This window comes from Neopsephotus bourkii, unplaced genomic scaffold (assembly GCF_033783945.1).
Source record: "Neopsephotus bourkii isolate Nb327-2 ecotype Australia unplaced genomic scaffold, CSIRO-AGI_Nbou_v1 NB_1292, whole genome shotgun sequence".
Taxonomy (NCBI): Eukaryota; Metazoa; Chordata; class Aves; order Psittaciformes; family Psittacidae; genus Neopsephotus; species Neopsephotus bourkii.
The window spans coordinates 1326359-1338455 of record NW_026901776.1 but is presented as its reverse complement, the minus strand read 5'-3'; the positions used below and the strand labels follow the sequence as shown (position 1 = coordinate 1338455).

Sequence of the window (12097 nt, the reverse complement as noted above, 5' to 3'; positions counted from 1 at the left end):
AAATTTAAATAACCAAGTACTATTTAGGATGAGATTAAAGAAATATTCACACTATAGTATGGAAGGAACTAAAGGTATGCTCTCTGGAAATAGAGGGATTTATTAAAGTAGGCTAATCCAGGATTTAGTTGACTGGATTTCCAAATGTCTTTCCCTTGCTTTCTCTGTTGATTTTCTTCACCATGCTATCTTTATCCAGTAATTATATACTACATTGCCAGGTGAGTAAGTAAATCCATTGTAAATTGGTCAATACAGTCAGAGTGAGATAAAAGTATGGTCCTACATATCGACATTCCTTAAAACACTTCCATAATCAGAAAAGCATGTATTCTAACTGAAAAAACTAAAACAGATTCTGGAAGTTTTTTCAATTCCACACAAACCAACACACATCTTTAAGTCCTAGGCATTAATAAATGATGGGAAAGGAATATCAATAGTCAGAACCCACAATATTTGCACAGAAATTGTCATCTTTGCTCTCTCCTATTTAGTACATTTGAAGATCACCCAATCTAGTTTTACTTGTAATCTAAACTAAGGTTTCAGCTGAGAGTCTGATGGAGAAAGGAAAACCTCATGCGTTAATTCCCAATTATGCAACAGAAAATTCCTCTGTGATATATACGCCAGCTTACCCTTACTTAATATTTCTCAGTGCACAGAGTATATAATCTGTGTTAATTTCTTTATTATTGTAAATAATGATTAAAAAAATTTATTTCATGTTTGTTATAAAAACCTGTTTTTATAAGAATTTGGTAGCCTCTGCTGTTCAAGATACTACTAAAACATATAGGGTTGATTTCTTTTTTTAACTCCAATTTTTTTTTTTTTTTTAATGAGACATGAGCTACAGAGTAACATTTCCGTAGCTATTTTAAATATCCTGTACACCAGCAGACTTGCAGAAAAGATCTGGAGTTCCTAAATAATTTTTAGTGAGCTTCAGGTTCCGAAATTACTGAGCTTTTCTAAAAAAAAAACAAAACAAAAAACCAACCAAAAAAAACCCAAACAAAATAAACCACAAACCAAAATAAAAAGCAAATAATTACTCCGGATCTTTGGATGGCTTGATTATATAGGAATATGAAATTTAATTAAGTAACCTGTTCTCAAGTACTTAGCTAAGAATAGACGGGTAAACAAACAAGGATGGCTGTAACTGCTGAAAGCATAAACACCTGTGTTTTAGACAGCACAGTGTGATAAGCAAACTGCTCTGTCAATTAAACACCCAGTTCTTTGTTCATTACACATCTGTTCTTAACAGGAAACACACCGGGACTGTGCCTGGTCGTGGAAATAAAGGCTATAGACAAAAGGAAAGCAACTTCAGCCTCGTGTATGGTGTTTTGTTTGTCTTTTGGTATCCATGTCAGATGGATGGTAAGTTCATTTACATAATGTGTACACACACAGCTTGTGGGGCTGCAATGCAAACTGGTTTACGAACTGCTAAGAGCACTGAGGGTTGCTTCAAATTTCTTCAGTGATCTTGTATATAGTAGAAGATCCTTGTACTGAAGTGAATGAAGGGGACTAGAAGTCTATGGACAGGAGTCAAAGGTGGTCTGTTGCTCTGTCAAAGAAAACTCATGGTGGAACTAACACTCCAGAGTACAGCTGGAGATAAACTTGGGCTATAGAGGTTTTCCCTAGCCTGAAGAAACTCCTCCAGGTGAAATAACACACCAGAGCTACACAATCATTTAGTATCCTTTTTTTTTGGTTTGCTTGTATTTAGTGCAGCTGGGTAACAATTTTCTTCATATTAAAGAGTGCAATGTCTTAAGTCGTGCAGCAGTGAAAAGCTACACTGGTGCCAAGACTGAACATAAAACGGAGTTAAATAAAACTACCGCTTAATGCTAGATGTGAGGCCTTTCTGTGAGTGCCAAAATAGCAGGCTGATTCTCAGAGGTGCAAAAGAGACAGAAGTTCCTCCTGACGTCAGTGGAAATGCCTGGGTGTTCAACACCTATAAAAAATACGAGCGTTTCCTTAGACACTTAAGGAATAATCACAGATACTAATTTTAGACTAGGGTAGTCACTTTCCACAGATTCCTGCTATGGTAGTGGGGGTGAGCAAGGCTTTTCTATGGGGATCGTCAGAGTAGAAGCCATCTGCTCTAAATTAGGTTCTGCCGTTTATCCAAATAACGGACGGCTGGACTGATTTTCTCACTGGTTTTGAAAAGAAATAAGAACAAGCATCAGACTTCAAGTTGAAGGATTCTGACAGTTAAGAATAGTTGGGAGGAAGCATCTGAAGTAAAGGGAAAATCTTACCCATACCAAGTATGGTAAACACTTAGTACTTTCATCTGTAAAGCCAGGACTTATGTATTACAACCACTATTTTTGAGAGGAAGACATAAAGTGGTATTTCCTTACAGCTCAAAAAGGGAAACCAGGACCAGACACAGGAGCAGCAGTGCCCATTCTTGCACATAGGACACAAATTCATGAATTCTCACCTGTTAGCACACATATAAAGTTGAGGTACAAGTATACAAACTAACTAAACATTAGCCAGACAACTGTCAGCTTCTGCTTCCCTCTGGACAGGCTTTCTAAAGAACCAAATGTATTTCCACAGCTACCGTTTCAAGAGGAACACCTCCTAAAAGATGAACATTGCATTTCAAAGTGTGCTGCGCATATCTCTGCAGATGCTCTGTTTCTGCTGGGCAGTAACACCTGGCCTGTAATCATTTCATAGCAGTAGTTTGAGGATTACTAGGACCATGCCATCGTGATCTGTATTGAAGAGTTACTTGTACTGCCAGCAGAATACATAAACAGTCACAGAGGGTGATCACAACGTTGTATTTGCTAGTTAAATGATGTGGAAACAGATAACTTCTATCTTTAAATACCTGCCCGATTTTATCAGGTAGAAAAGGAGCACTGTATAGCACCTTTATAGTTATGATCAGCTTCACGCATCACCTCTCAACATGAGGCATATTTAAAACCAACAAAACCAGTGAAATTATAAGAACAAAAGTCACGCACTCTCTTCACAGCATTTCAAGAAATTATGTTCTTCAGACACTAAAGAACTTAAAATCACCCTAAACTACTAGGAATGAAATTTAATTTAGGAGGAAATGGAGTGCTTGATGTGAATGCATTCTCCTTCTGGTATCAGCTGAGAGTAAAGGATGCATAGCCATAAAAGACACATTCAGGGTCACCAACTTTTCACTGCTCACAGTAAAGGAATATAACCACATTTACACATTGTTTATCCTGACAATTAGAGCTCAGAAGAAAGTATGCTTGGCAGTAAAGCTATTCAGAACAACTCAACTTTGCCAACTGTGTAAGCACTTTTATATTTGTTTGCTTGCAGGGATATAAAATAACATGTGGGAGGGATGTCTTTTGACTTGGGACAAAGCTAAGCAGCACAAATTTCCACCTAATTCTATTTCACTGACACAATTCTTCCTGCATTATGTCCCTCTGCAATCCAAATACAAATCCAGTGCATTCTCCTGTAAGCAGGCTCTGCAGTACAAGTTCTAAAATACTACCATTATCACAGAATCATAAATAGTTTGGTTGGGAAGGGACTTGAAGATCATCTAGCTTCAACCTCCATCATTCACAACTGAACTGAAGAAAATCCTAATGCTCAGTTACACTGAAATGAATTCAGTAGAACTGTACAGTGCAATACAAAAATTACTATTCAAACTAAACATAATTAAATAAGGTCAGAATTTACAACAGCTATTAGATTTATATGAGACATTTGGTATCCAATTTTTCCATTATAAAGATGAAACCACTTCTGCCTTGCTTGTAAGAGGATGGAAGGGGTTTGGTGTAAGATTTTGAACTGTGTTACCCCACTGGCAAAGAGCAAAATTCAGTTTGCAGAGCTGACTTAGTTTAATTTGGAAACTGATGATGTAATCATGGTATTTTCTTACTACAATTCATTAGTTTACAAAATACACCGCAGCTCTGCTTTGCTTCCACAGGGTTACAAACTGTTTGAGCACAGATTCCCTGCTTTCTGTAGTCTCAGAGCTGAAGACTCTCACTGCTTCTCCAAGCAAACACCTCCCATGCCTCTCCAGCTCTCCAGTGATCCAAACACATCCACAGCAAGATGCAGACCTCCTACCCCAAATAGATTATAGCAAAGTCCACTGCTTAACACACAGCTTTTCTCTAGCTCTTAAGCACCTCGGTTGCAGCTTACTGAAACCCACTTAGACCCATACTTTCTTCTCATCCTTATTGTCTTACTAATTGGATCAGTGTATCTGCAGACATTTTTCTATATGAATTTCAGAGGAAGCTATGGTGTGTACTGTGAGTGCAGGCAGGAGGCAGTCTTTGCTTCCCATTATAAAATGGTTCTTTTTTATTCTCATAACCATCAAGTTCTGTTGCTGGCAGATATTTGGGGGTGATTAGCAATTAGCAGCTGAATTGGGACTGTAGGAATTATCCATTTGATGACTCTAACAAAAGCACACAGAGCCTGGAAGGGGTCAGCATTCAGAGGGCCATCTGAGTTTAAGCAAAAAATGTAATATTGAGTAAGATATTGATTTCCCATTCAAAAGAAAAACTACCTCCATAAACATTTCTAGTTAACTGAATTTCACAATAGCTTTCTTTGAATTTTCCTTCCTACACCAGCACCACAGTATTTAGGGCCCTCTTTAGCTGCACACCTTACTGACAGCTTCCAAGACAGAATATGAAGCACACAGACAAAATATGATTGTTCCACTATCTTTTCAGCATGCTCCTCTCAAGCACCATTCCATGCAAGTAACATCAGCAAGAGGAATTTAACATGTTACTATTTTAAAAAGCACTAATCTCTAAGAGGCCAGTTGTACAGAACAAGCCATAAACACATCCCATATTTCTATACAGAGTCCCTCTACCCTCATGGCAACTCTTCCTAGGCTGAGAGAAACTGCAACTTCATGCCCTTCTATTGTATCAGTGTCTAATGTTTAGGACAGTTGTAGTATTTGCTGAAAAATCAAGACATGATGGGGCAGGAAAAAAACCCTGAAGTCCGACCATTGACTAGCAAGTTCTGAGTCAGACCCTGTGTGGGACCACCTACCACTGAGAGGGTCACTTGAAGAGCACCCAGGATTCAAATGGGAATAACATTTTTCACATGTGTGTTCATAATGCTAGAGGTTTTAGCATCCACTGTTTGAAAATTCTTGATGCACCTGGAGGAGAAGCATTTGCCCTTGGACGGCTGAAACTTCATGTTACCAAAAGGCACACCAGCATCTATAGTGGCATGTATCATTTGGCAAGACACTGCTCTTCTACAGATCCTGCATTTCAGGCTGTATAATTCTCAAGGTACCTATGTCATCCTAATTCGGTGCATAAAGGGGAAGGGAGGAAAAGAACTGCAATGTAGGTCTCAGTACAGCGCATGATTTTCCCACTGGCTACCATTCCGCTTTTGACTTTGGAGGATTTGCCTCCTAACAAATTCAATCACCTCCTGAATTTAGTCCTAAATATACTCAACCCAGGACCACCACCTTTATAAGAAATATCCAACTGTTAACAGGTCAGTACTGGGAATAAGTAATGAGAAGGCTTCCTTAGAAAGGAGTGTACCTTTTGCCTCCCTCACACCTCCTACATTCACTGCTGAGATGAATTTCTGTGCCTTCTCAACAACCCCACTGATGTTCCACATGGGTAAAAAGTTTCACTCCATTAAAGCCCTCGAGATGGCTGGTTTCTCTGTGTGCTATGGGAGCTGATCCCAAACACTGCCTCCCCTCAAAACCACACGCAAACCCCCAATTTTGATTATTTCCAGATAACCTCTGTAAAAGGGCAAGACCTAGGCTGGAATGCCCTGGACACACTGTAGATATTGCTGTATTCTCAAAGAATCACAGAATGTTTTGGGTCAAAGGGACTTCTAAAGATTATTTAGTCCAACCCTCAAGTTCACAAGGGGTTTCCACCATTCACATACACCACAACACTGGACTTCCACATGAACTGTGAAAATAGGGATTTTTCCATTCCAATATATTCAGCTTTCATTGCACCCCCTGAGCTTTCTTGTGACCCTTCCATGCTTCAATACTGTATGAGTACTGGGACAGAAAGAGAGGATCTCTAGCTGGAACCACCTCTCCATTGACTGTTTTACTGTTAGACCTGCACTTTCTCCATGACAATGATTTCAATTCAGAGCCTGTAAATCCCTGAGGAGTGGTTCTACAGTACTGAATTTTGCTAGTAGCACCCAGCCTCTCCTGTCAACATTTTTCTGCTTTACATTTCTTTTTCATTCATTCAGGCTTGGTTATTTCTCTCCTTCTCCTCCTGGTTGAAGCATAAAGCTTTCCACTACATCCGTCTTCTCATTCACCAGTAGACTTCTCCCAGGAAAAGGTTTCTGATAAGAAATCAGTTTAGATTCCATCCATAGAAGACCACACAAGCTTCAGAGTGAATCCAGGACACTGACTGCACCTCTATTTATAGACACTGAAGTCAGACTGAGCACAAGGTCAACTTTCCTTTCAGACTGCAATGAACCTCTCAAATCTGCTGAACTTAGAAGTTGCAGCAACACTAGAAAAAGAAGGATGTTATCCATAATTCATAGTCCTGGTAGTTTCTTCCAAAGAATTTGCCATGCATGTAACTTCAAAATGCCTTTTGTTGTTTTTTTTTACTTATTTGCAAGGACAACAGGAGCTGTGTTACCAGCCAAAGGAGGTAATGCAGATAATCCTTATAGGTCACACTGAAAATGTAATCTGCTATGTACTGCTGAAGACTGGAAAGACACAGCTTCTTTCCCAAAAAACTTTTCCAAAGTCCTCGCTCACGCACAACATTCAGTGTCATCAAGAATATTTGCATTCACAGAGTGCAATATGAAGGTAAATAAATATTCTGAGTCTGCTTGTTTATTCTATACCAACGTAAAAGCCCATCAAAATGGTCAGAAATTGCACTGACCTACATTAAAACCCATTCTGCATTAAGAAAGCAGTGGTATCAGGGCCATAAAGTGAGCTAGAATAAGATCATTCATCTATAATAATACAAGCAAGGCAAGAAGTATGTTTCTGTTTATTTTCTTACATGTGTTAATGCAGAAGTGTCACAGACATGTCTGAATGACTGGAGAAGACCCACATGAAATACGTGGAGCCAGCTGAGTGCTTTACAATACAACTGCCCTGAAGAAGAAATCACAAGCTTCAGCTCTTTATCCTGAAGGCTGAAGACTTCCTTGAAAAACTAACAAACCACATATCATGTCAGAGCTCAAAACCCCCACACTCCTAAAATAAAGTATTTATAGCAAAAGTTACAAATAAGAAAGAGCACCATTTAACACACAGCTCGCTAAGCAGGGCTGGCAGTTCAAACATGTTGCAAACAGTATATAGTATGTTTGCATTTTGAGTAGCACTGTTGCACTTGGTTTCCTATGCTAAGGGAGGCTGCATTTTCCTATGTTCCTTTTAGTTACATTAAGACACAGGCTCAGTGAAAATTAAAAGGTTTGTGGAATCTGTTGAAATTTTTTTGAAGTTTAAGAAATAAATTTATCATCCAGAGAAGAGAAATGAGTTTTTAAGTCTTCTACTATGAGCTAGCATGATTTTTACTTCCACTCCATCAGGGCAGGGACTGAAAGACCACTAATCGCTGGTCTGACATCCCACAGAACCAACCACTTCTATCAGTTGTTACAATTATCACTGCTGTCATCTTTTTAACGTGGGAAAACCAAGGTCTGAGGTGAGCTGACCTTGCCTAAGGTTACAGAGCAGAGTGAACAAGAGAATCCCACCCCCTCTGGCCAGACTTTTTGTTTTCCTGTATACTTTTGTGTTTCCATGTGGTGCTGAAGGAACAAGGGACCACTTGCATAGATCTTTCAACTGCTGTTCAAGCACACGTGGCCAGTGGAAGTGTGCTGGGTCAAGTAGATTTCAGAAGTTACCAATCTCATGCTTCCCATCTACATGTTTGGAAGTCACCAAGGCTGTAATTAGTTCTCTAATTATTTCCTACTGAAGACAACATGCCCATCCAAAATAGACAGAGCTAAGGTACAACTCAGCCTCCTTTCCTATAGTGTACTTCATATTTAATCTGACATCTGCAACCACCAAGGAGTCTGGATTACAGCAGACCATAATACTCTATGAACCATGGTTATAATTAGGCGTCACGTCCATTGTAATCCTATGGACGTCATCATGTGTTACCAGCATCTGTTGACAGATCTCATACCAGGCATATCACTGAAATGGCAAATCTGGAGAGGGCAGCCCACAATAGAAACAATGGCATTTATTTCTGGTTGTTCCAAGACTATCTAATAGAAAATATATGCTGCCAACTGCCAGGGCTCCACTGAGATCACTTTTCAATATTGTATTACCAGTTAGAGCAAAGATCTGTGCCCACGTATCTGCAATCTTCTCCTCATAAATAAGGAAATAAAGAAAGCACTTGCTGCAACTCTTTTAGCACCACTTAGAAAAAAACACAGAAGCCTTGAAATTTTATAAAGTTTAGCAGGCCCTTTATCACAGAAGTACCTATTTTTCATGTAATAATAAATTTAGGCTCTTTTCCAGGACAAGGAATGAGGATTGCCTCTCATGAATTTTATTTGGAAGTGGTACCACCTCAATATCAAAACTAAGCCAACAGAAAGGAGCAAAGCCACAATCTTTCTACTCTGTGGAAGTAAAGCAAAGTTTGATTTAATTTATCAATGTGGAAACCGGACTTTCTGAAAAACCACTGTCTGTTTGGAGGAATGGAAACAAAACATTTGCTATGGGGTCTTATACAAACTGCTCCCTGCTCTTCCATAAAATTCAAGATATTTACTGTACAGAGAATCCAAATTAGCTTTATTTTTCCTTATTTATCTGCATCGTAGGAAAACTGCACCTTAGTGCTATCTAGTAACCAGTGCATTATTGCTTTATTTTGGAAACAGAATTATCCGAAATGCTGGACAATTGAATCCTAATAAGATGTAATCAAGACTTGTTTTGGCTGAGCAGTTTCAAATCACTAAAGCACTGAAGCACCAACACAATTTCCATTGTCACTATAAAAACAAAGCAGCATCGTCCACCATCTAAATTAAAACAAATGTGTTGATGAGTACAGCTTAATAATTGCTTAGGAGTTGCAGCAGGTGGTAGATCAACAAACGTGAACTTCAGCCTCCCCCAGAATTTCTCCCACTATACTTGTACAGGAGGATCCTAACAAGTGTAAATGCAAGAAAATGAATAAAACCACCTAAAACTCAGGAAGAAGGAAGGCTGGAAGTAAAAACTGAGACGAAAATACTGGGTCTAGCAATCTTAATGGAAAGCAAACCCAGTGGCCCCAACAGTTCTAACAGCTCTTACTTTTATAGCTATACTTTTATAGTATTGCTTTTCTAGAAGCTGTGACGGTAACAGTGGGCCAGACTGTCACCAGTATAAGCTGGCAACTTCTACTAAGTGAGCTGCTCACAAAAAGTATATTCAACCTTCTTGCCCAGAGCACCAGTCCCTCTCTTTATTTTTTTTCATTCTTGTAACCAGCAGATAACCTTCTAATCCCAGATCTGTCAGCTGTGCCTTCAACATCACCTTTTACATCAGGAAGTAACAAATCCTTTACAACATTCTTCTTTTTCTATATGCTGCGTAAAAGTCGGTGTTCTGAAATTAGATTCTCAAATATTACTAAAGTATCAAAGCACTCACAAAAGTACTATGGGATATAATCTCTGCTTGTGTTCAGAAAAAGAGTATGCGCAGTACTCGCTTGTGCAATAGTTTTCTTACACCTAAAAGGTAAGAAGCATTTCTTCTGCAATGGTATATTGCAAGGAGTTTACAGACCTGTTTCTTCCCAGTCAGCAAATTGGCATGTGGGAACCTAATCATGAAATACAATTCTTCAGTTCTAGCCTGGATCTATTTCTAGGCAATATTTTCCTTGTCAGACCATTCAGTCAGGATAAAGCTGACTTGCAAGATCACAATCTCAAAAGTGATTTCTCAGTGTGTTCTCGGGAATACTGCAAAAATGTTAGTACACCAGTTGTGAACCATTTCCTTCGTGTCCCTGTTTATAATTGCCATTTACTGCTTTTGAAAAGCAACCAGGCACAGACATCATTTCAGAGTTTGCTTTCTGAAAGGAAGACCCAGGAATTAAAGTTAAAATTACTGAAATACCAATATATAAATATAGAGGGACTGACAGAATACTTCCAGTGCAATATAAAAAGAAACTCCTCTCATCAATTAGTTTCACCTTACATAGGTTTTAAGAATTAAAAAAGTGAATACTTTATTCTCAAAATATGGCATAGCTAATATACAACATACACATACTTTATACAATGTAAATTACATTCTCTTACAAAACTAGAAGCCCTTACTGCACAGCCCTGGCAATTCCAGATGCACCATGGCAGTAAGAAAGGACACCCTTCACCACAGAGGCACATACACAAACACACATTACTTCCAGACCTTCCTTTGCTGTTTCTCCCATGCTGGGTCCAGGAGCAGGTCCCTGTCCCATTCTTCTTCTTGGGTCATGTACTCATCTTCTTCATAGTTGTAGGTGTACTGCATGTTTGTATCTATCTGGTTCATGCTATTCATGCTACCTGGGGATCAGCTTCAGCTGCTGTGGCTTCTACTGTGTTTTAAGTTTAGTTTACTTGCTGATGGGTTGTAAGTAGCAGTGTCTTTTTCTTTCCTTTTTTCTTTTTCCAAGGTGACAGGCAGTGAATACTGATGAGTTGCTGAGAGCAGAAGCTGAAACTCTCGGGTAGGTGCTGACCTGTAGTGACCTTCCTTCCCTCTCCCTCCTGCCCCTTCTCTCTCTGCTACTGCTGCTGTACGTGTCCCTGCGGCTGACCCTCCGGAGAAGCCCGGCGCGGCTCATCGCTGCCGCTTATTATCCCCGCCGGGCTGTCACATGGCGCGGCTGCGGGACCCAGCCCTCCCGCGGCTCGGCCACCACCCCCCGCACCAGGGGCGGGGCAGCGGGACCGCCTTGCGAGGGGGTAAGGAACGCACCGCCTGCAAGCGCTCTGCCAGCTCCTCTGTCTGTCCTTCCCTCGTTCCAGCCTGGCTCTCATCCCCCTTTTTCCCCTGCTGACACGGTTTCTACTTCATCTGTAATTTGCTAATGGAGTTGGACACTGTTTCCCGTTAGTCTGAAGTCCAAGTGGACCCTTGCGCTTCTTTATGCTTTTCTTTCCAGACGAAGGCTCCCAAGAGCCAGTGCAGACAAGGATACTCAAAAGATAAAACAATTTTCCAGCGGCGCTCAGGTTTGGTGTTAAGCCAGAAAGTACAGGAGCACAATGTAGAAAAGCAACATACGTCTTTTTTAATGAGGAAATATGCTCAGTACATCCCAAGAAGCACATACAAAGGTCTCTGGAACTAGTAACTTTATAAATATGTGGCAGGAAGCATTTAGCCATGCTTTCCACAGGGAAAAATCTGAAAAGTCAGCCCTGAGATCACACATCCTGGCAAGCATGTCCCTTATCTCCCATGTCATACATATCATTTCAGTTGCCCTGGCGACAATGTTTCTTCTGGGAGCTGACAAGTTTACTAGGTTCTTCATGTAGCTTGTCATTAATGCCTGCACCTACCATTAGCCAAGGTCATCCCCTCCGGCAGTGTTCACACTGGATACAATTCCAACCTTACCTAGGAAAAAGAAAATGCTCACAAAAGCTGAGCTTTTGGAAGCTGTAAAAGACAGTCAGATACAAGGGAGAACTATGCTCAGTAGAGGCAACCAGAGGTCTCAAAGCCAATGTGAACGAATAACCAGTGCAATTAACATCATGTGTTCTCCACTTCCTATTACTAACTAAAGGTGCACTTCCTGCCAAGCCACCTTCTATCCCAGGAGTCCACACAATTTAGAAGAACATGCATACATGCACCACTAATACCTACCCATCAGCTCAAAAAATGTCATAAATGTAGCACTAAGGTTGCAGATTGGAATTCAGAAGAGGATTGCAACAC

General features: G+C 40.1%; 1 protein-coding gene across 4 annotated transcripts in view; it reads right to left on the bottom strand.

Moving 5' to 3' along the window:
• ACTN2 (actinin alpha 2) overlaps positions 1-10983 on the bottom strand; it is a 68081-nt gene extending 57098 nt beyond the window's left edge. For 2 of the 4 annotated variants that reach the window (XM_061365720.1, XM_061365723.1), the window contains exon 1: positions 10568-10980. In XM_061365720.1, the coding sequence (XP_061221704.1) occupies positions 10568-10702 (135 nt within the window). In that variant the 5' untranslated portion in view covers positions 10703-10980. Of the gene's footprint in view, positions 1-10567 lie in introns of all 4 variants that reach the window. The other 2 variants (XM_061365721.1, XM_061365722.1) reach the window with 2 other exon arrangements.
• Positions 10984-12097: the final 1114 nt, after the last annotated feature.